Source organism: Bombus pyrosoma, linkage group LG15, assembly GCF_014825855.1.
Source record: "Bombus pyrosoma isolate SC7728 linkage group LG15, ASM1482585v1, whole genome shotgun sequence".
Classification (NCBI taxonomy): domain Eukaryota; kingdom Metazoa; phylum Arthropoda; class Insecta; order Hymenoptera; family Apidae; genus Bombus; species Bombus pyrosoma.
This window is the reverse complement of record NC_057784.1, coordinates 3,028,708-3,053,070: the sequence shown is the minus strand read 5'-3', so window position 1 is coordinate 3,053,070 and position 24,363 is coordinate 3,028,708. Positions and strand designations below refer to the sequence as shown.

The following is a 24,363-nucleotide window of genomic DNA, read 5'->3' as shown; positions in this document are numbered from 1 at the left end:
AGATATTGAAACTTGACAATTTCCGTCATCTCTATTTCGATGAATAAAATTTAATACGAGAAGAGCGATCCTTCTATTAGTTTGTCCGAAAAGTGTCTCTTTTACAGACACGTCTTTTACAACGACGCATCTTTATACAAACATTTCTTTTTTTCTTTTTTTTTACTAGACTTTTTACAATCGATTCTCATTGAGAATTGTAAGTAAATTATTTTGGCGTGGTACTGTAACTTGTATTGTAAGAGTTTATAGTACGTTCGACTCTAGTTGAATGTAATGCTTAAATCTAAAGGGTATTGTCTTTTTAGTCTGCGGATCTGATCCGTCGTGTCAAGTGGTTGTTAACTCTTATATCATATCTGTTACTAAATTTGGATATTTCTTCTTTAACTGTGGGTATCTTAAAGTCGGGATGTTTCGTTGGTAACATACCAAGCTGCATCTATTAAGGATCTTGGAGTTTTTGATTGGTTTATACAAACATGAAACCTAATCTGTTGAACGTTACGATCTTTATTTTGGTAAAGCAAAATGGACCATACGTAATTCGATAAAATAATATAAAACGGAAAATGTTGCGCATCTACTGTTTCCATATGAAACGAAAGAAACTTTTCGGACCACCTAATACTATTCGAAAATTCCGTTATCTGCGTATTTTTGCCTGCTCGTTAGATCGGATATAGGAAGCTGTGTGTTATATTCTCGCGTGCCACGAGAGGAAGTTTCACAGTTTGAAAAAATTGCCTAAATTAGCATGAATTACGCGAACTGTTTCTGTTGCGTACAGATATAAATAACGGAAAATGTTAATAGCAAGAAAGAGTAATTTATGCGAGATCGTGGCGAATTGAGCTGTTTGTCGTATAGGCCGGGGGAAATCTGGCTTTTAGAAAGCAAAGTGGCGCGTGCAACGTCGAAATAATAGCTTTTTATCGTCGGATCGTTGAATCTAGAGATCGTTAACGGGGGAAAAGCATTTTCCGGCTAGGTAAACCGGTCGGTCAGCGATCGAAGCTAATTGGCCCGTTGGCTCGGTTTTCCGGCGGATTCCATTTCCACGCGATCGCGATGTGTTTCTTCTTTTATCTCGATCCCGGTAGCTCTCGACGTCGTGCCGCGCAACAGGTGCATAATGTCGAACTTTGAAGCGATTATAATGCGTTCGAATAAGTTCGATTCGAAGAAGTTTTATCGCGTGTTCGCGCGGAAACGCGCGGTTTCGCGATAGGAAAATGCGCTCTGCCATTACGCTAACTTGTCCTTGCCGCTTTGCTTCCAGGATGTCGAACACGCTGACGTGCTGACGGTGGCTTTCGAACTAGACGGTGTGCAACGTGTCCTAGACCTGAGATTGAACACCGATCTAGTACCGGTTGGATATCAGCAGCGTCATCAGCATCGAGGCACGTACGTGGTGCACACACCCTCCAAAGTGGTAAGTGTAGTTCTCCCATGTTTCACGCTTTTCCATACGGTTCCAGGATCATCGTAGCTCCATCGAACACTTTTGATATCTCAGTTTCCTTTCTTCTTTTTTATTAAACTTGAAAGGCGTGAAATGTAATAATGGAGTTCATCTAATTGCTACGTTGATTCGTGTCCCTTTTCTTTGCCTTCCACTTCACCTTGTATCGTCGCAATTTTCTTCGTATACACTACCGTGTCATATATTTCGCGTTCCCATTATTTCGCTAAACATTCTGAATTCTTATCTGGAAATCGGTTAATGTGGTGCTCGAGGATAATTGCACGGCTGATGTTATCAGGCTGCAGATACTTTCGACAATATCCAAGCCAGGTGAATCTACTAAACCACAGGCAACATATATAATATCCTTGGATGTTATATAATGATAATTATATACAAGTAATAATCTTTGAACGACTAAGAACAATTTGCGACATACGTGACATAGTAAAAGTAAGCAGAATCTCGAAAAGTATCCCGTTGGAGCTTACGAATCACAGATTCAGCGTCCATTCATCCGCAAAAAGTAGTTTCTGTCGAATGGAAAGCAGACACGATTAATCAGCTCTTCGATACGTTGAATCAGCTCGAGAGGATCGGAAGAGATAATTAAGGGCGAACTATGTACAACCGAATTTCAAGGAATGTTGCTGGAAACGAGATCGTTGGCCAAGTATACAGGTGCAAAGAATGTTGGAATCGATAACGTTGACTCACTGTCCAACCATACGGGACGCCCTGCTATAGACGGACACGGTTTCGAGAGTATCGATCACTCTTAAATAACGTTGACGAGTAGCGTACACGGCATAAGCGAATCCAAACACTGTTGACGCTTGTCCTTTCTTTAAACATTGCCGATTTTAACTAATCTTCACGACGGAGCTGTCTACTCGACGATCGTGTTCGTTTAGGGGCAAATGCTCGGGACGATGCTGTATTTTACGATGTTTCGATATGAAATCAACCTTTTTATCGTTTATCAGCGAAGCGCGTATTTCTATGGAAATTTATATTTTTATGGGCGCAATAAAAGAAGATAAATAGAAGTTAAAGATTCGTTTTACTTGTTAGAAATCGTAACGAATATTCTACTGTAGGTATGTGATATAGTTTTGTCGTATATTGTATGCATTTTTGCTTCTTTGGATTTTTCACGAATGCGTAAAAATCTACGGTTCATCTGTCGGCCTTTGATACGATCGATCTCGTCGGCAAACATTCACCGTGGCCATTGCCTGAGCGTAAAAAGTTTTTATCTAATGTTTCGTTACAAAGATCGGTTAAAATAGTTCGGTTGCTTTTATAACGGTTTTAACGGCGCATTATCAAAAATCGTAAAAAGAAAGGAACGTTTTCTCGAGGTAAACGTTTTCCTATTCGTTCGTTTCGAAGAGAGCCGTAACTCTGCCAGTTCCGTTAGGATCGCGTTCGCCTCGTGAATCACGCGAGGAAAATAACGGCCTTTCCTCGATATACGATGCGCGGAAAGGAAGAAAAATGGCTGTCGACATTTTTTAACGATTCAAACACCCGACATTGATATAAATTTTTTACCGTGTCACGTTATTTACGGTTAATGAACGAGAATAAAACATCGGTCGGCCGCGTATCGTCGAGTTCGTTGCGCTGCGTGTTTTCGTCCGTTCCACGTTTTATGCAATTGAATAAATGAATTGGCACGTCCAGTTGCCTCCCTCCCTCCCTCTCTCTCTCTTTCTCTCTTTCTCTCTCTTGCACTATATGGTTTTATTTGCCCTCGCAGTCGCAGCCAAACGGACGAGCTAATTTCGGTCGTTTAAATGGGGGAAATTCTGCGAATTCAACTAGTTAGAACGCTCTTCAGAGGTTTCGCACTCGAAACGCCAGTAATTATAGCCCTTTGTTCTTGTCTCGCTTCTCCACCCCCTCTCGCGTTGCAAAAAGAAACTTTGGCGAAATTACGTTTGCACTGGATAAAATTTCGCTTTTCAGAAATCCAGCTTTTCTCTCGAAAGAGGAGACGCCAGTCAACCTACGCTACTCTACCTAAGAATCTAGAGGCTTTGATCGATTTTTAGCAATAGTACACCCGTCTCTCAATTTACCCGCAGTATCCGTTCCACGTGGATTCGTTTTACGCGAATGAAAATCGCGCAAATATCGCCTGTCAGCGCGAAAGAAAAGATAGCGCAACGTAATATACTTTTACCCTTATCGCATACAGCACTGACGTGACTAACCGCGTAAATTAAGATCGCGCGTAAAAACTGCCGCGTAAAGAAAAGACTGGCGTAAATGAAGCGCCGCGTTAATCAAAGGACCGGTGTATGTGTATTTCCGATGTGTACGAGTGAAGGATAAATTGGTATTTGCAAGCTACACCTGCGATCTTTGTATCGTGAGATCTGCGTACCATGAACCTAAATTTTCTTTTAAAAGACGATATATTTTACTATTTATTATATCTAGTGCCACATTCGTAGCAGATGTATATTAAGTCATTTAAATATCACTGATCGTGCTGACGCTTCCTAATCCCACTTACAATACAATGAAAAAATGACAAAATCTGAGGATAAATAGTTTATCGAGCGAGAAAATAATTCACTGGCCTGGCAGTTGCGCACGCCAGTTTTATTATTCCGTGTGGATTTTCAAAAACCAATTAACGCTATTATACGTAGCTGTGACGATTATAAGAAGTAAAATGATCGCAATTATATTATCTGCGCAATTTTGTAATTGAAATACGACTGGTCGGAAATAGGCAAACATCCGGATGCTTTTGCACGATAACAGCTCGATAATTTCATGATAATCGTCCGATAAATCACTTTTCCGCGAGAGGCATGTTCCCGATGACGCTTGCTCTTGGAATCGCGCGCGCGCGGCGAATTCTTGTTTGGAAAGTGGAGATACAAAAGGAAAAGGAAAAAATGGCTGGTCCAATGGGAATCTGGGCCAACTATATTTGTACCGGTCGGACGCACGGCTGAACACCGCACGTCCGGGATATTCGTCCGGACCGACGAATGAGAATCCTTCTTAGGCGACGGTCTAACTTTTCGCCTTTACTTCCTGCATCGCTAAAATGTAACGCCCGCGTCAACTTCCATTCCTTTCTTCAGCCCCTTTCTAGTCCCAGCCTCTTCCCCGTCGTCGTTGACAAAACTTTGACTGAAATTCTTACCCGTTCGCATTTGCATCGCAGATCTTTTTATCGCGACGATCCTTTGTAAACGGTAGCCGGAAGTTGCCAGCTAACTCTGGGCCGTTCGTGCCAATTCGAGAATTTGAACAGTCGCGGACAATCGACGAGGGCCAACGCTAACGAAATCGATGTTCCATTGAAATTCGCAGGAACTGTGCCACTATCAAGGTAGCGTTCGTGACGTTCCTGGCTCTTGGGTAGCGGTGTCTACGTGCAGAGGGCTGCGCGGTGTCGTTTTCGATGGCGAGAACCTGCACCACATCCACCCGGAACAGGAATCCTTGGACTCGCAGCATTACGTCTACAAGCACAGCGATCTGGTTGCCAATCATACTTGTGGTAATTATCGCAATCTTAATGCAATTTTAATGGTAGATGAAAATGATGGATGATAGGCGAATGATGAAATTCATGTCCATTATGTACATTCTCGTTCGCAAGTACTAAGACACCTATAGGGAAAAGGGGACAAACCTGGCAAACTATTAGGGATGCATGTACGTATGTAAACACACACACATATATATATATGCTACCGCACGTGTATAAGTACTTGCACGTTCTCAAATAATAGGAAATGTTTAAAGCTCACTTCGAATAAAGCTGTTTAATCTGACGATCGCCTCTGGTCTTAGCTCAGGCAACGATATGTAGTTGGTCGATAATGCCAAAAACAATAGTTGACGTTAATTAGTTTAAACAAAGGAGCTATAATCGAAGATGGATGAAAATCGTTCGTACGGAAACGCCTTAAAGTTAAATGACTCGAATCGTCCATCCAGTGTTAAAGGATCTTAGAATGTTCGGAACGTACGTTTCCAATCGCCCTCTAAAAGTTTATATAAATTTCAGCTATTTATTAGAAATAACTATGAAATATTCTATCGATACAGGTATATTCCCTTCAGTTTCAAGTTTCAGTTTCAATTTAGCTGAACGTTTGATCGCAGTTAGAACGAGAAACAGACAATTGACAATAGAAAAACATTTTTCTATCGTAACGTCGAAAATGTAAGAGAAACGTGAACGCTTTGATCGAGTTGCACCAGGTGTACAAATACTTACGCACGGTAGTGTACGTGTACGTACACGTACGTCACCGAACAGACAGTATGTTGAACATTTCGGTTCTACATAACAGTTAATCAGAGTAAAGGTTCTTCGTAACCGTTTTAAAGTCCAACACGTCGATATTGCGACACTTTCCAAGTCCTCTGGTTTAAGCCTGCTCGCGATATATTTCAGCTCGTCGCTAATCGACGACAAGGAATTCTCGCGAGAATTTCGCGAATTCGTAACACGGATATCTTAAACTCGCTCCATACCCATATCCTCGTATCCTTCGATGCTTGTCCTTCCTAGCTCTCGATAGGAAGTCTCATGGATGATGAGACCGGTTCGATCTAGAGCTACGTTAGCCTGGTTCGTTGCAGCGCACGCGCTCCTTTCCTGGCCTGGAGGACCTGTCTCGCTAAGACTGGTCTCTCCTTAACTGTCTTAACGAATGTAGGAGCAAGATTCTGCCGGCTCCCTCCTCTCTTTGTCCTTAACTTTACCGAGAATCCGACCGAGACGATGATCTTAGTTTTTTGTTCGGTACAGGTTACGAAGGAACGCCGCACCATGTTCTCGGCTATGAACACCGCGGGATCGTCAACAGAGCCACGAGGGTAAGATATGTTGTTCTAAGTTCCGTTGTTCTAATCGTAGGATTACTTTGGTTTTTTTTTTTAAACTGCGAAACGTTCGTGAATACTCTTGATCTTCGCACGCTCGTGTCCAATTGATTCTTCTTCTTCTTCTTCTTCTTCTTCTTCTTCTCTGTTTTTCTTTCATTTTCTTTTTGCCTTTTTTTCAAGTGTACAAGTAGCTTTATTGGCGATCGTAAATTGTTAGGATATTAACGGTTTCCACTGTTTTTATTTTCTATTTATTTTATTATAAATCTATCGTCATAGCTTGTAACGCGTAAAATAGTAAATAAATTACAATTTGTTAAAGTTTTCCAATAGATGTAACCAACAATGTTCCAATAGTTAGGTCAGCGTAGTTTAACTGTTAGACGCTCGATCAATGTAACTTCCTGGGTAATTGGCCATTTTCACTGGAAGATTGCTTGTTTGTACTATCATTGCGAATGAGCCTTTTTTCTTTCTTACCAAATCGTATTTCTCTTTCATTAGAAAATTTCCGAAGATACGTAACTTTGTGTTGATAGTATCCTTGAAACATTGAAAATTCCTCTCTCGATAGAAGCGAATGAAAGTTCGATCGGAGGATAAAAGATTCGAAGGAGTGCAGCTGCAAGATCGGCTGAATCGTTGTACTCTCGTTTAATATCTCGAATTGAATTTTTTTTCTTCCAGCACAAGAGAGCGGCTGAAGCGATTCGAGGACCCTACAACGCTAACAGGCATTCCCGATACGTAGAGTTGGTCCTCGTAATCGATAAAAAGGAATACATTGCTCTCGACGAGAACGTGGACAAAGTTTATCAACATTGCAAGGATATCGCGAACATTATCAATGCAGTTAGTACACTTTTTGAATATACTACTTCTTGATACTATACTATACTATATACTATACTATATAGGTACTATATTATATAATACTTTCTGAATATTTGAATTTTTTGAATGAATAGATGAACGTTGTCAGGCACATACCTACGTACAGGCGATAGTATAGATTTTCGCTAAAATAACGCGTCGATTATAAAACGAGAATCCATCGTGTTTCAGTTGTACATGCCACTGAACATATTCATCGCGTTAGTCGGCGTACAAGTTTGGTCTGACGCGGATGAAATAGCGCTGTCTCCGAACGGGGACACCACCCTCTCGAATTTCCTTCGGTACAGAAGGGAGAAGCTAGTCCAGGACATGCCGAACGATAACGCCCAGCTGTTGACGTAAGCCAGAAACGAAAATATTTTCTAACGACATGCTTCGAAAGCTGCTGTGAAAAATATAAAATAAGGCACTAGCTGTACATGCGTATCGTATATTTGTCAAAATATAAAATATATTTTTAGCCGAATCACTTTCGAAGGAGGCGTGGTTGGAAAAGCGCTTAAGGGACCAATATGTACGTACGAATTCTCCGGTGGTGTCTCGATGGATCACTCGAACGTCGTGGGATTAGTAGCAGCTACGGTCGCTCATGAAATGGGTCACAATTTCGGTATGGAACACGACTCGGCTGATTGCGAGTGTCCCGAAGAAAAGTGAGTTCATTTCGGTTGTTATTTACCGTTTGGTATTCTTTAAACATCTACTTTGTATATTTTGTTTATCTTCGCATACCGTCAACTTACGTTCCACGTATTCTTGTAGCTTTAAATTTCCTACGAAACACAAACATCGACAACCTGTTACTGCTGCGCAAGAGGAGTTGTCTTCTCCTTGTTCTTTGAACTCAGAAGCCGCAAATTCGCTTTTCATTTCTTTAGCTTCATCAGATAAATACACGATCAGAATGAGATTCTATTTCGTTTTCGAGAAACAAACGACCTACTCTTAAGACGACGTAAATAATAGTAAATTCCAAAGTAAATTTTCAAGTGTTCGCAACACTGTTCGTAACATCGCTCTCTGTACTTTTCAATTTACGCGGTTGACCAGTGGCTCGTATGTTGAAACGTGGCCAATTTTCTTTTATTCCGCGAACTATACGTTAGAGCGAGTAACGTGGCAACGACGCCAATGGATCTCAACAGCGATAGAAAAAGTTTAAATAAAAAGGAACGAGTCAATCGGGCAACGAGTATGGTATAGTTGGTGTTCGAATCTCGTGATCCCACGGTCCTTCGTCGGTCCTCTGTGAAACAAGGCCATCGATCTGCATTCGCAGGATGGCGTCATTACGATTACCGTCATTTTCGCTAGAGTAACATCGGGGTCTAAACACGCTCGATTGCATCTGATTACAGATGCATCATGGCATCGTCGAGCGGCTCGTCGGGACCAACGCACTGGTCCACTTGTTCTCTGGAGCATCTGGCTCTGGCGTTCGAGCACGGCATGGATTATTGTTTGAGGAACAAACCGCAGAAGCTGTTCGATAGCCCGATTTGTGGTAACGGGTTCGTGGAACCCGGGGAACAGTGCGACTGTGGCCTGAAAGAGAACTGCGACAATCCCTGTTGCAACGTAACCACCTGCATGTTGCATAGTAATGCGAGCTGCGCCACCGGCGAATGTTGCGATTTAAAAACTTGCAGACCGAAATCAGCGGGCACCGAATGCAGAAGCGCCGAGCACGAATGCGATTTGCCGGAATATTGTACTGGCCAGAGCGAATATTGTCCGGTGGACGTGTTTAAGATGGACGGTGAACCATGCAGCATGGGAAAAGCGTTCTGCTACCAAGGCTCTTGCAGAACTCATAATGACCAATGTAAGCTGCTATGGGGACCTACTGGAACCTCTTCCGACGCACAGTGCTATGACATGAACAATAAAGGCACGAAGCATGGCAATTGTGGCTACAATCGAATCGAGTCTAGCTACGTCAAGTGTACCGACGAGTAAGACAAGATGATTTTTCTTTCCTCCAGTTTTTCGTAGAATTATGTTACGTTCTTCGTTAAAATGTCTTATCTGTTTCGTTCGGAGATGAAAGGAAAGCGAGGTCCGTTCTCTTTTAAAACACAAGTGGCACGGAAAAGGAAAAAGAAAAATATAATAGGACCACGCTTTTCTTGCGACTCGAAACGAAATAAATAAGATATCTCTGTAGAATGCCTGTAAGCAAGGAAGAGAGTATGGACTGTATCGGTAATAATGAAACTTGGTTTCTCCTTTATTTTAGAAACCTTTTGTGTGGAATGCTACATTGTAAGCACCTGAACGAAAGACTAGAATTCGGTATGGAATCCGTGGCGATTCTCAGCCATTCGTTTATCAACACCGGAGGCAAGATCATACCCTGTCGTTCGGCTATTGTGGACCTAGGATTGAATCAGGTGGATCCTGGTCTCTCTCCTGATGGCGCAAAGTGTGCACCTGGAAAGGTAATAGAGAACTTATAATACGACAAGCAATTTTATGTAAAAGTAACGGAATAACTGATATTATGAAAATGAAAATACCTTCGAAATATTTAGGGACGTATAGACAGCAAAGGCATACATTTAAGCCCTAAATCAAAGAATGTTTCTCCCCTCTATTTCTCATATATAAGAACACGTCTCATACATGTGATAACAATATTTGTAATTACAAGAGCATTGCAAAATGGTGTCTGTTGCTAGCAGACGTTCAGTCCAGATAAAAGAAAGTTCGAATAGCAGAAGATTGGAACATTGGAGCGTAGTGAAAGTTTGGCTTACCGAAGACTATATTATAAAATATTTTCCAACGTGAATTGTAACGCTGAAATTTCGTGATTTCGATTTAGATGTGCGTGAACCAGAAATGTATGCCGGTAGCCGATTTGCGTGCTTCCGTATCCGGAGGGAAAGCATGTCCTAATAACTGCGGAGGCAACGGAGTGTGCAATAGTCTCGGCCATTGTCATTGCAATCGTGGCTTCCGGCCACCTGATTGCACTCAACCTGGCGTGGGTGGCTCCGAGGACAGCGGTCCGGCGGAGGATCCGAATGGTGAATCAATTTTATTCAATTTATCGCAACCGAGTACAATATCATCGACCTTGCCAGCCATGAAAACTAATTTGTTTCGTATCGTGTATTTGTTACAGCGAGAAACGACTTCATAATGGCCCTGTACATTATCTTTTTGGGGATCGTACCGATGATCGCTCTGTCCTCGTTCGGTGTATGGTACGTGAGAAATCCTGGCCAGCACTGGAAGAAGAGCATGATGTCAACGTACGTATCTAGTCTCGACCGTGTTACAGAGAAATGCAAACCGCATGCCTTTTCGTCGCGCGGTGCTCGCAGGGCGAATTCGAGTCACAGGCTCGGTAAAAACTTTTACGAAAGGGTGGTCATTTTCTTTTCGCCTCGACAAGAGAATTCTCGTAACTCAGATAGAATATTTACGATCAGCGACAATCTGCCGCCGAAAGAGAAGCTTCAGATAACTAAAACCGATCTGATATCAACTACTAACCCAGACGCTATTAACTGCAGCAACAGCATCGCGAAGAGAAAGTCGATGTTGCTTAGCAATATGGATCAGAGTGTGAGTAATAAGAAACCTGACATCTCTGAATCCGATCAATCTGCTCAGCCTTCGTCTGTAGAAGGTCAGGCAAGGAAAAATTCCATTAGGACGGAATTAGGCACGAAAATAGCGGAACGTATTCAGCAGATGCAGAAAAAGCCCACGAAGAATATCAAAGGGCTCACGCTTAAAACGGAAGTAAAGTTCGAGCATTTAAACGAAAGCTCGAGCGGTAGTGTTGGCGTTACGCCAAAGACAGGTGAACCGTTGCTGCCCGATGGGAAACCATATTCGAAGGCACCTGCACCCTTCTATAACAAAAAACCGCCACCCCCACCGGCCCCAGCACAAAGTTTAAAGCCAAAGATCTGATCTTTTTCCTATATTTCGCGGACACCCGTTGAAAATCTTCTCTCAATTTTTCTTAAACCTTATTACCGTAGGTATAGCCCCTTATATTTTTTTTCTCCCCCACTTTACTATATTCACGCATAGTATAGAATATATTTTTTAGTGCGAAGGTCGCAGCAAAATTTTCTCATAAAAGCTATGACCTTTGCATTATGCAGTACAGGGTTGAGAATAGCGGTGGCGGTTAATGCAATTTCATTCTTATCGTTGTCAAAACGACTTTAAGAAGTACGCTGTGATTTTTATGTTGTAACAATTCTGTTGTGGCAAACAACGAATACTCTATTCTACTCGCAGAGCTTCTTCCTTTAAGGATTCATTATGTATTTAATTTGTCAAATCTCCGGGCACCGCGCAACTCGTAAGGAAAAGTCCTGCCGTAGCACGTTTGCAGTGCACCTTTTAAACGTTATTCCAATTATATTTTTATAAATAATATAGTCGAACGAAAGGATATAATTTTTTTATTTGTAACGTAAATATCGAAGCGAATAGATATTTCGCGTGTAAGTGATTTATTTATTCATTTGGAGACTATAGAGGAAGAACACGATAAGACAAAAGAATGTCGTCAAACAATACCAAATTATCTTTTCCTTTGGTTCTCCAATTAGACATTTTTCCATCCGGTTTTTCGTACATTTCAACATTTACATGATATTGCTCCTTACACCATTCAAATATTAAAGACGTTAAAATATTTAAAATATTATTTGCCTGACCAAGTAGGCGTCTGATTTTCATAAAACTTTTGATCAGTTTCACAATTATTTTAAGATATTCCTTACACGTACATGTTCGAATCTAATAAGGTTGATTTCATTTTCAATTAGTCATTATCACAAGGTAACGTAAAAATCGGAGAATCAGAGAGGTATACTTATCGTGTTTTTCTTTTCTGTAATCTTCGCTTACTATCGTTATTTCATGCTCAAGCAATGATATATACATAAGTTAATAAATAAAAGTATATATGACGTAATATAATTTTCAACTATTATATGTAAATGCATTTAAAGGACGCATATTACGTCATGTGGTAGTATTACCAAAAACTGGGTGATAATAAAATAGAACGAAAACGGCTCTCTACTGACTCGATCAACGTGAATAAGGATCTATGGCTAGTCGTTGGCCTAATTATTTATTCGATTAATACCTCGACGAATGGAAAATAACACGTTCCAGGGAAAAGTTGAGAACCGTGATTTAGAGCATGCATAGAAAATGAATGTTAAACGAGCATGAGCATGTGTGAGTTTCTTTTCGATGGCTTTTGCATTTTAAGATTACTGAACGGCTCACTTACAATGGAGTCGATAAATCAGTATTAACGGGGTGACTCGACGTTCATAACGACTCTCGATTGAATAACTTACGTATAACAGAGCTGGACGTTTGATTAATTTTTAAAAATCATTCAAATCATTCAGGTATATTTTCAATATCCCAAAAATAAAAATCACACGGGGAAAACACGAGAAGCTGTTTTTCGTTGACTTTCTGATTTTCATGCCGCTTGACGACTGAGAGATAATATTTGAACGTGATGCATATAATATCGAGATGGAACATCTGTCGAATGTAAAGACATAAGAGACTTTTAAGACGAGGTAATAAATATAGGAAATTTTGTAAAAAAAAAAAAAAAAGAAGAAAGAAATTCGAGAGCATATCTAAACAAAATATTAAATTTAAAGACGAACACATATCTAATCCAAAAACGAAGAAAAAAGATAGGCTGTGGGTTGATTGGAGAATGCAATGAATCTTAAAATGGCTCTCATTGTAAAAAGCAGAAAGTATGACTTAAAATACTCTTCCCTCGTCGTCCTCGCATCGAAATTGCTCATACTTGAAACGGATCAATTGTATAAGTTTATTGAATAAACGTAGTGTTTCATACAAAATCTACAGAATTTTCTTATGTAATCAAGAATTTCCTTCCTCCAGAGGGCTTGCTACTAACACTTTAATCTTTGACTAACTTTCCCTGCAACTTTCTCGCGGTTTGCATGCGTTCGAAAGATTTCTGAATCTGAATGACTGCGTTTGTCGCGCACGAGTTTGTTTCCTTCTCTAAAGCTGCATGCGTCGATTGCATCGTTCCGCGATCAGGCTACGACATTTCTAAGAAATCGGAACCTTGGTTTGGTTGCTGTAGCATGTGCTTTGAACACCTCGATTCCCTCCAGCTTACGATTGTGCTTAAAATTTCAGGACCGATCGTGGCCACAACGGACTGTCCATCAAAACGATCGATCGTTCCAGTCCCTTGCCTCGTAACATCGAAACGATCGATTCTAGTCTCAGTCAGGATCCAGCGTGCGCGAGTTTGTTGCCGAAAGCGGATACCGACGAGCGTTACAACAATAATTTGTTCGGCCAGTTCAAAGGTTTCACGATCACGCCGATAAAAAATCAACCGAAGAGCCCCGAGCCGACTAAGCCAGCACCTCCTCCGCCCACGATTCCAACTGTAGCTATTAAGACTAACATCAAGACAGTTCCCAAGTGCAATCCAGCGCGCAGTTCGCTGCTCAGTTCCACTACCAGTTTCAACGAGGTGCAGTCAACCGCACCAATTCTGCCTCCACTGAATCCAGGATGTACAGCTCGTCCTCTGATCAGCAGCCCGGTATTGGCTGCGACTACGTGCACATCGGTGGAGCTAGTGGCTCCTAAAATTTCTAACAAGTCCACTATAGACGGTCCAACGAGACCAGCACCGGCCCCGCCGATCTCCGCCGACATTCAAAAGCCACAGAGACCAAGCAGTACACCTTTAACCAATCTACTGGTGCCAGAGGCTGAAAAGAAGCCAGAGAAGGGCAGCACTTTAAATAGAATCGCCTCGATGCTTCGACCCAATTCCGGTATCATGAAAGGTAGCCTACAGATGTCACAGAAGGACGAGAAGACAACGAATTCTCTGCCCAGAATACACCATCATAAAGCGAACAAAGTGATAGATAAAGAAATTTTGAGAAACTTGGAGATTTCCAATCCGATCCCTCAAAAAGAGATTGAAATTCCTACACCAGCGATTCCTGTGATCCCCGCGGCCGATGCAGAGAAAAAGAACGTCGTGTTGCGCGCCCAGTCCATGAGAGACAGCAAGATCACTCCGAGACCCGCGATTCAGACGTTCGGATCGATGCGACAGACGACACCGGTTAAAAGACCCACCAGCATCCCTGCGAGCACGAGGCCTACGGCTCCTCCACCGGGACCCCCTGTTCCTACAACGACGGACAAGATGAACGAGAGTGGAAAGATCCCTGGACTGCCTGGATACCAGACACCGCAAGTGAAGAACCCGCAGAAGGTCGTGGACAACGCGTACGACGATTGCATGAACCTCGTCAGCGAGTCGTCGCTGACCAAAATAACGGAAGAGTCACCCACCAACGACAATATATACGCGGTCATAGAGGAGACTCTGCCTGAGAAGAGCAGGAAGAACATGGAATCGGAGAAGCAGGTCGACAACGAATACAAATTACCGAAACGCGTCGATCCCACGGCCAATTCCGGCGGATTGGAAACGATGGGCCTGTTATCGGAGATCGTATCGGAGATATCAAACAGAAACTTCGACTCCATATATTCCACCGCTACTTTGGCCAGAAAAGCGCAAGAGAACGAGGGCGCGTCGAAAAATACCGAGGACTTGGGATACAACAATTCTCTTGGCACTTACATGAACTCGAGTCACTACAAATCGCCGGGCAGCATTTATTCCAATTCCGCGTCTGGGAAGTTTAACTCGTCCAGTTCCACGACGAGCTCGGGTTACCTGAATCCGTCAGCGTTAAACGTGCCGCAACAGGAGCCCGAGAAGATCGCCGACGCCAACAAGCCTAACAAAGGGAAACTGTTGTCGCTGAATCTAGCGAATCCGAATCTAAACGACGAGATTTCGAAGGAACTGGGGATGAAAAGCACAGCAGAGGACGCGGGGCCTCGGAAACCGATCATGTCGATGAAGAGTCGACCGACTCAACGCGCTGTTACTCACTCGAAAAACGACGAAGGGACAAACGACAGCAAAGAGCCGTTGAAACCGCCTCTTGGAAGAACGAAGACTCCGCCGAACATCGCGAAAGGTTCGATCACGAAGGACGCGAACTCTGGCGCCAGGCAAGCTCTGGACACCGCGTCCAAGTCTAAACAGTATTCTGACAGTAGTTTAAAGAAGCAGGGTTCGAATGCGAGCGTGGACTCAACCGGGCAAAATTCGGATACGAAGGGTGGCAATGCGAATCAGTCGAACGGTAGCCTAGAGAAGCAGGATTCTCACACGAACGTTAATAGATTATCTCTGAAAACTGTGCCTTGTAGTCCTAAGGATAACGGGGGAAAGTTTAACAGTCCGGACCTAGTGTCGAGCTGTTCAAATTCTAATCAAATCAGTACAAAGTCGCCGGACGTTGTAGGAAACAATGCAAAGCTTAACTTTCAGTCGAAAAACGTTCAGAAAACGCCGACATTGTCACGAGGCAGCACTACGAAAGCGCCCGCCACCCCGATTAAGCCATTGAACATTGCGTCCAAAGGAACTAATCTCGCGGAGAAAAAGAAGTCTCCAACTGGTAACACGAGCGTGACTAAATCGTTATCCGCTAAGGAATCGGCTACCAAAAGCGCACAGTCAAAGCCGAGTCAAAAGACGGAGACGAAAGATTCAGGGGCGAAGACGAACCCGGTGCAAAGAGCAGCGAGCAGTAAATCGAACGTGGCCTCCCTTCAACAGAAGTTCGAGGCAAATAAGAACGTTAACGCGCCAAGAACGATACCCAATGTACATAAAACGCAACGTACAGTCGGCAAGACTGAAACCTCGGGTGTTAAGAAATGAGCGATCAGAGCACACTTGCACAGTAATATACCGATTAATGATATTAGTAAATTGACAAGTCACACGTTATAGGATGTAAACTTATCTTGTATCGTTTTATAATTCTCCATCAAATAAGGTAATCAGATATTTTGTAATCGAAGACTGCAGAGAACAAACATGATAAATCTATAGGAAATCTGTATGTTATCACGACTAATCCTATATTACCTAAACTGTCTTTTTTCATTTAGAGATTGTATGTGTCGATTCTGGAATATTTGTCATTACATTAGTTATTCGTTTGATTTTCTACCAAACTTGTTGGTTCTTTTCGTTACCTTTAAGAGATAATATGTAATGATATGGCGTTTCTAAGTCGTGTTAAGATACCACCAAGTGATGTTAAAATAGGCTTATCATGTTCTCCCGTGTTGTGGTCTTTGACTTGTCAGATTTATTTGGAAAATTTCATTCGTTCCATTAGCAACTTGTTAATATCATTCAAGCGTATTTATTGGCAGTGACAGCTTGTAACTTGTAGCTTGTAAAATTGCACTAATGGTTTAATTGTGCAAGACAGCTCGGATGGACGAATAGGTGGCCAATCATAAAAAAAGAAGTATGTAGGATTTATTTAAAATATTCTAGTCTATCGATCATTCGGATGAGAACTTACGAATACTTCTGTTCAAATATTTCTACGATATTATTTTATTTAAATGACCAGCCACGAAGAAGTGGAGTCGTAATAGTACAATGATCAACTGTTCGTTCGGGAAACCGAATGAAAGAATTGGTTGATCGAAAGCCACGCTAACTTGTATTTACTGTCAGAATACTGAAATTAGGTTGTACCGACCGCGAGACGCGCGACGCAATATTATCGCTGTAAATAGTAGTTACTTAAAAATTCTAATATTTTTTGTAGAAATTATCCATTATATCGTAATATTCGGATGTACGCGAAACATTAACGATCGTCGAGGATATTTATCTTAAGAGCATTTTGTAAAACGAGATGAACAGAATAAGCAACAATTATTTTCAAAAGTTTCGCTCGATGCCGCAAAAGGAACGCGTAAGAAATTATATTGAACTCTGTGATATACATGTAACGAGAGGTAATACAGTAACATCGTATCGTACATTATTATAAGTAGCAGATTATAGATGCGACCAAATCTATCATTTTATAATATCGTCTCACGCGAAGAAAAAGAAAACATTGTGAAACTTCGAGAATATAAGAAATTTTCAAGAGGACAAAGATTAGTTTCGAAAGGAAAACCATATCCAAGAGAGATAAAAAAAGAAAAAAAAAAGAAAATGGAAGAAGAAACTCTATGGAACAGTAGCTCTTTCCAAAGACTAACTAAGCGTCGTCGTTAAAGTCCGTTTTCGCGAATGCGATCGTACCTTCGAGATTCTAATGCGAATCAAAATTTAGGCGCGATTTAGCTAAGAGAGCTTAAACGGTAGTGTCTGCTAGGGTTTTAACGCTGTGTTCGAAAACGAGGCAGAATTTCTTCTACGATAAGAAAAGTACATTAGGGTACAATGGTAGAGATATTTCGTTCAATGCATCAGCGCCACTACGATTGTTCTTTTACTTTCGCACGAATTCTTTGCATATTATAGTAAGATACTAAGAAATTCGGACGTTGCCGTTCGATCGCTAATTACTTAGCATCGTTAAATACGCAAAGACTAAGAGGAAATATTTATTTGACTGATCGATGTAAATATGTTTATAATGTAATAGGTATAAGTAACATTTTGTACAATGTACCTTCGTGCTCGCTAAGTTATAATTCGCGAACTATCTTTAAACGCATACATGCGACTTCAGCATTTAGCTTCTTCACGGTGTCTCGTTCGATCTGCTGTAAAGCGTAAAAAAGTTCTCCTGTATAAAGAAGAACCAAAAAAAAAAAAAAAAAATAAATAAATAAAACGACGAGAGAAAAGGTTTTATTGAACGATATGGTTGTAGCGTGTTTGTGCATTTATTATTTCAACAAAGCTATCTTTCGCTATGTACGTTTCTCGTGTATAAGGTTGTTCGCTTGTACGTCGCTTGCGATGTTTTAATTTATACAGTTCCTATGTACAGTCGCCTCGATGTATTAATTAAAGCATTTTAGGGACCGCAACTTAAGTTCAATAAAGCTTTTCAATGACTATTATTCGTTCGGACATCGTTTATAGTCGTTTATCGCTTTTCTTTTTCTTTCCACGCAATGATGTCGTATGTATGGCTCCAGTGTAAAGACAATCAGACGTTTTGCACGGCATACGACTGTAAAATAGAAAATAACGCCCTTCGACAGAAACTTGGCCATAACTGATAGATAAGATTATCATATTTAGGCGTACGATTCCTTTTTTACATACAACGTTTAGATATGTTAAACGAAATTGTTTACTAAAGATGACTTGCAGCTAGAGTTAACAGACATCGTTGCATTATCCGTTCAATACCAAAGATAAGTTACGTTCCACGTGTTAAAGGGCCAAGATGTACGTTATCGTAACTACTTAAACGTTGTCTCATAACTTGTACATTTCCTAATGCATAGTAACGTTACAATAAATTCTTTATTCCATGCATGCGTTTTATCTGTCATTAACGACGGACCAATAAAGAGGTAGGTGATTATACTATAATAATAAACTCGCACAACCTGTGTATGCCTACAAGCGTTATAACATGGGCTAAAGAATTTTCGATACAAAAGATTTACTATTATCTATCTAATTATGTTTATATTTCGTATTCATTCATAGATAGAAACACTGAATAGATAATAGTGAGTTTTATGTCGCTATTTATTATTTACTTTAATGCAAGGGGTACGGAGCAATATGCTTCTATTATTAACGGTGCAAATAAAATTCAAATCTTTCGATCAATTAAAAATGAAAGATAAAGGAGTTAAATAATTATATATTGTCAAAACTGAACTTTCGGTTTTTATTAGCGTAAAACAGATAGTAGATAATGGACATAAAAAAAGATATAAATGTCAAAAAATCAAAGTATCTCGAGTGAGAGGCATCTTCCCCTTGTATCGTTTCCCTCCAATAGGAATCGTTTGTGCAGACCCGTAGTTTACAAAGAAATGAATTTTGTCAATAAGTTTCACTATAATGTTGTAAACATCATTGTCCTTGGAAAACTCTAAACGTACCGTTTTCTTCGTTATCGTGGTCGTTCAGGCAAAATATGTTTATTATATGCACCAAGATTGGCACTGTATAAAAAAAAATTAAGTTTCTCTATATTCAATGTGTCACGATGAAACATTCGATTTCACGCGATTATAAATTTATGAGTCGCGGGAGTGTTGAATTACTCGTTTATTGATCGCTGTCAGTGACAATAATCTAAGAAACTTGTGAGTGTTTCGTTGCCAAATGTTATCGTACTATTCCAAACATTATGTACTTCTCTATATTAAAGTACGCTATTGTGATTTGTCGAGGAACCGATAACCTAACAACTATATCGAAAAGTTAGAAAAATTTCGCATAACATTTCACACATGAAATTGTAACGACATTTAATGTTTGGCAGCTTATTTCGAGTTTCGCGTGTGTATTACAAAACAAAGTGTACACGTATGTGACGCAATGTTGTAATTCAAATATTTACGGAATTGTTACACGACGAGAGGAATTAATCGTACTTTACAGAAGATTGCAAAATTGTATATTTTTATATAGTGAAAATGGCCCATGCCTCGTTACCGAAGCTTATTTGCACTCCGATAAATACGTCAAGAATGTGTCCATCAGATTTCACTACTACTCTATCTGATGTAAGTTTGACATTTACGATATTTGTGTATTTTTGTTACGTTATATTTTCATTTTATTATTTTGCAATAGGTGTTACAATCGGATCCAGTAAAAAGGTTACTCAATCAACCAAATATTATTGTTAAAAGGATACCTTTAAAAATAAATGCAACATCTGTCTCCAACGATAATGTTTTAACAAACAAAATACATGATGTAGATTCAAATGTAAATAGAACAAAACAGTCAGAGTTGTCAGTAATACCTTTACAGACAAATCAAGAGGAAGATACAGAAGATAAAAATTTCCTACCTTCTAAGAAGCATGGTAAATCAGAAATTACATTAGTTCCTGTTACAAGAGAAAGAAAACCTTGTGGTCATTACGAACCTTGTGAAAATATTATATGCGATGTGATAGTACAACAATATGTAGATCGTGATGGATCATCGCCTATGTTAGCCATTAATATAGAGGAAAGTGAAATAGATGCACCTGTTTCAAAACATTGTGCAAATGAAATGTGTGATGCATTAAGTATTGATCATGATCGTTGTCGCAGAGCTATAATTAAACTAAATAGATGTAATCAATCAATAGCTTGTGATATTTGTGGTGTTACATTACAAACACAAAGATCTCGTATATGTCACAAGAATTGTATAAGAAAAAACGAATACAGGCATAATGAAACAAGCAGTGCCAAAATATTAAAAGAAAGAATGAGAGAACGAGAAGTTCAAATAATTGAAGCTTCTAAAATGAAGAGAAATGATTATACAGATCCTATTACAGGGTATAGCCTTGCAATGGAAACTTTAAAAAATAACAAAGAATTAATTATTATTCCGAAATCAGTTCCCTTACAGCAACAACAACCACCTCCTTCACAACCACCACCACCACCATCACCACCACCACCACCACCACCACCACCACCACCACCACCACCAACACCACCACCAACAACAACAACAACAATTACTATAAATCCTATGTCCACAAAACAATCTACTTCACAAATAAATAATGTAAATAATGTTTTTGGAAAACTTTTATCCAGTATACCAATTGTATTACCACAACAAAGTATAGTCCTCGGCAAAACACAGTGTTCTAATGAAAATAGTATATCTAATCCCATACAATTAGCTGTATCAGAAGCCTTAACTAGGTCATTCGTAACAACAACCAGTACAGTTTCTTTACCTCAAAATCATTATATTACATTTACAACACAAGCTAATACACATCCGATACCAATAAATGAATTACTCTTGCCACACTCACAAATTGTCACAACACCCATTCAGCCTAAACCATTGTTAACACCTATACGCGTTGTACCTATAACTAACTTAATAACAGAACCATCCTTACTGCACCAAACACAGGGTATACCAAAGTTTTGTATCATGCCAGATGATACAGCACCATCATTAACTATAACGAATTCACAATCTATTCAACATTTAGCACTTGTGCCAAAAGTTGAAATATCAACTAATTCAAAAGCAGCATCACGGAAAAAGAAAAAAATAGTAAAGAAGAAACGAAAAAAGAAAGTTTTCAAATGTGACTATTGCCTTAAAAACTTCAGTACAGATTGGTATTTCAAAATGCATGTTGCTATGCATACAGGTGAAAATCGGTTCACCTGCAAAATATGTAAACGATTATTTAGTAATCGATACGATATGAAGAAACATATATCGAATGATCATAAGAGTCAAAGCATTAGTCCTAGTATATGTAATCAGCAAATTACTGAAGATTCACGTAAGTATTTAGATTATATGTACACATGTAGTGTATATGCATTTGCTGATCACTTAAAATATCACAGACAAAAATATAATGAAGATATAAGAACAGATATTGTAAAAATTCCTTCTAATGTTATAGAGACAAGCAACCTTGACATACAGCAAGAAGTAAGAAAAGAAGATAAAACAAATGGATACATTATTATGCCTACTCAAGATATTGTCAAAAATGTCAAAACAGAACTGCGTCATGAAGTATAAATCATTCCAGATTAGCAACTCATTGAAACAAAGAAACAATTGTCTAGATTAAAAATACGTCTGTTATAAATTTCGAGTAAGTTAATTTGTAAAAATATGCATAAAACGTGCTTAAATACTATAGTTAATCAAATGTTAATCTTTTAGGAGAAAATTTTATGTTACGCTGTACAAGCATACATGTGTTTCATGTAATTGTTTATTTTAATTTCTGAAGAAATTATTGCAATATTCTTAAATTCTATAAAACAAACGGTAAAGAAAAATTGCTTGATATATATTTGGTTTATTTATAAAAATATATTTACTTTATTTATGAAACGATTCTAAATATTTTAATGAATATTATAGAAAAATGTATTATATGACTGAACAAATTTAATATTTTTTAAATGAGAACAATTACAAAAGTCGATGAAGATTATATATATAATATTATGAAATTTTTCAAACTGTGATATATGGCCATCTTTCCACTATAACTTCTTTTCAAATTATCTAAAAATGTATCGTCCTTGATTGCATATTTAATATAACTTTAAGCACAATAATAACTTTTTATACACTGAAATAAAACTATGATTATGCACGTGGACGAAAATAAAATAGACATATCTTAAAACGCACAAAAGAATAATTCAACAGAAAAGAGCTACGTGTATATTTTAGAACTAGAAAATTTGTTATTAAATGTAAGAATATTTTATATGGAAAGAAAGTTAAATGCCATTTCTAATACGTAGATACATGTAAGTTATGTTGTGTTCCTTTTATTTTCAAATAAGTTGTTTAGTTGAAAGTATTCATTCACATAGACTAAAATTAATATACGATGTATATTTATCTATACTTTTTTTTATTAAATTATTTTTCACTTTTACTATTTCCCAACGAGAACTATGGTAACTTTTACAGAAAATTAAACGCGTAAATATTTCCTTGCTATTGAATAAACTTAGTATTTAGAATAGGATATCAATATGAAAGAATTTAAGATTTTTATATCGTTATAGAAGCTAATTTGAGCTTCGTAATTTATGTTGAGATTTTAGTAAATGTTAACAGAAGAATAGACGAAATATTTTGCAAAGATATAGTTCCTTGGTAATAAAAATGAATAACATGTGCCTTCAAAATTTTAATGTTCCTTATATAAATAAGACAGTTAATTCAGAAAAATAAATGTTGATTATAAACAACATTAATTTAATTAATTCGTTCTATTACCTTTAACTGACAATAAAAAATACAATTTGAATACAATCGTGTAGTTAAACAGAACACTTTTACTTCAATATAAGTGTAATAAAGAAAAATATATGTGTATTTAATATTCATAATACTCAGTGTACAAAATTCAATGTAATAGTGAAAATAGAATTTAAATGTTTCACAATTATGCAAAGAAATGATGTTATTAATGAAGGATATTAAGCAAATTATTTTTGAAATCATAAAAATCACTGAAATGGTACATTACATAAAATATATTCTGAGCAAAATGTCATAAAAAATTGCCTGTTGTATTGTATTTATATAAAAGGTTTTAAAAGAATAAATCACTATTTAATATGAAAACTATTTATTCAAAATAATTGTCTTTTCAAACTGAAAATACTGATCAAGAATTATATTTCAAAGGCTGAATAAATATGATATTAATATTGTGTATGATATAAGAAGTTATTTAGTTATTTCCTTAAGAATACATATTACATTTTTATATTTTTAATATTTCGATTCATATCCTGTCTAAAGCCTCTAACATTATTACACTATTTCCACGTATTACCTAAAATGATAAGATGAATTCATTAATTCAACAGAAATTCATTTGTCACCGCAAAGAGAATCCACTAACTTACCACCATTCCAATATTGTTCTTTGTACCATCTTTGCATTCTTCGACACTTTCATCTATAACCATGTTCATAAACGGATCAAAGCCACGTAAAATTCCAATAACATGCCTTCCTCCATTGAGTTTTACTAATAAAAAGGATACATTTTGAAGAAATAACATCAATAAATATAATATACGATATTATGATTCCAATAAAAAAATATTGCGTATAAACATAACTGCATAACCAATAATATTTAAGATATACTTATATACTCACATGATAATCTTTTATCCATGTATCTAAAAAATAAAAATAAAATTTTGTTACACTTTGTTACATTTACAATGTACAAGAATTGAAATTCAAATAATTTTAAAAATTAAGAAAGAAAATTAAAATTTTTATAACCTTTATACATATACTACTTGGAGATTTATACATTACACCTACTTTTTAAGCTCTGGAGGATGCGCCTTACTCATTTTTAAATTGGTTTTTCTTTTAAAGAATACTAATTATAAATTACTCCCGCAATTATGGATATGTACTTCTTCCCGGCTTTTGTCTTCCTTCACACTATATGATATCAAAATCAGCGGCGTGCCAACTATAGCCAATGCATGCACATTTACAT

The 24,363-nt window shown here is 38.4% G+C and overlaps 3 protein-coding genes across 7 annotated transcripts in view; 2 read left to right on the top strand and 1 right to left on the bottom strand.

The window, feature by feature from the left end:
- Positions 1-18,662, top strand: part of LOC122575704 (disintegrin and metalloproteinase domain-containing protein 12) — a 70,993-nt gene extending 52,331 nt beyond the window's left edge. For 2 of the 3 annotated variants that reach the window (XM_043745024.1, XM_043745025.1), the window contains 11 exons: positions 1,283-1,438; positions 4,814-5,003; positions 6,267-6,334; positions 7,031-7,195; positions 7,409-7,578; positions 7,702-7,893; positions 8,599-9,195; positions 9,480-9,681; positions 10,068-10,272; positions 10,371-10,500; positions 13,430-18,662. In XM_043745024.1, coding sequence (XP_043600959.1) covers positions 1,283-1,438; positions 4,814-5,003; positions 6,267-6,334; positions 7,031-7,195; positions 7,409-7,578; positions 7,702-7,893; positions 8,599-9,195; positions 9,480-9,681; positions 10,068-10,272; positions 10,371-10,500; positions 13,430-16,070 — 4,716 coding nt within the window. In that variant the 3' untranslated portion in view covers positions 16,071-18,662. Of the gene's footprint in view, positions 1-1,282; positions 1,439-4,813; positions 5,004-6,266; positions 6,335-7,030; positions 7,196-7,408; positions 7,579-7,701; positions 7,894-8,598; positions 9,196-9,479; positions 9,682-10,067; positions 10,273-10,370; positions 10,501-13,429 lie in introns of those variants that run through there. The other variant, XM_043745026.1, reaches the window with a different exon arrangement.
- A 112-nt stretch (positions 18,663-18,774) lies between these two features.
- LOC122575720 lies at positions 18,775-23,008 on the top strand. 3 transcript variants are annotated; one of them, XR_006319515.1, is made up of 5 exons: positions 18,775-19,873; positions 19,944-21,633; positions 21,760-21,957; positions 22,029-22,136; positions 22,233-23,008. XR_006319515.1 is itself a non-coding variant. In XM_043745065.1 (3 exons), the coding sequence occupies exons 1-3, from the start codon at positions 19,784-19,786 to the stop codon at positions 21,879-21,881; spliced, it is 1,902 nt and encodes a 633-aa protein (XP_043601000.1). In that variant the 5' UTR covers positions 18,775-19,783; the 3' UTR covers positions 21,882-23,008. The 3 variants fall into 3 exon arrangements, 1 of the variants encoding a protein (XP_043601000.1); XR_006319514.1 differs by having other exon boundaries at positions 22,029-23,008; XM_043745065.1 differs by having other exon boundaries at positions 21,760-23,008.
- A 535-nt stretch (positions 23,009-23,543) lies between these two features.
- On the bottom strand, positions 23,544-24,359 carry LOC122575746 (probable small nuclear ribonucleoprotein G). The gene is made up of 4 exons (XM_043745119.1): positions 24,180-24,359; positions 24,006-24,028; positions 23,747-23,871; positions 23,544-23,673 (listed from the first exon to the last, which is right to left on the bottom strand). Exons 1-4 carry the CDS (start codon positions 24,209-24,211, stop codon positions 23,623-23,625), a joined length of 231 nt encoding a protein of 76 aa, XP_043601054.1. The 5' UTR covers positions 24,212-24,359; the 3' UTR covers positions 23,544-23,622.
- Positions 24,360-24,363: the final 4 nt, after the last annotated feature.

Excerpts from the sequence above, each read along its gene's own strand:
- LOC122575720 (XM_043745065.1), top strand. The coding sequence starts at position 19,784 with ATGGCCCATGCCTCGTTACCGAAGCTTATTTGCACTCCGATAAATACG. Across the intron at positions 19,874-19,943 it reads TCACTACTACTCTATCTGAT|GTGTTACAATCGGATCCAGT; the intron begins GTAAGTTTGACA and ends ATTTTGCAATAG. Across the intron at positions 21,634-21,759 it reads GCAAATTACTGAAGATTCAC|AGACAAGCAACCTTGACATA; the intron begins GTAAGTATTTAG and ends CTAATGTTATAG.
- LOC122575746 (XM_043745119.1), bottom strand. The coding sequence starts at position 24,211 with ATGAGTAAGGCGCATCCTCCAGAGCTTAAAAA. Across the intron at positions 24,029-24,179 it reads CATCCTCCAGAGCTTAAAAA|ATACATGGATAAAAGATTAT; the intron begins GTAGGTGTAATG and ends TTTATTTTTTAG. Across the intron at positions 23,674-23,746 it reads AGAACAATATTGGAATGGTG|GTAATACGTGGAAATAGTGT; the intron begins GTAAGTTAGTGG and ends TTATCATTTTAG.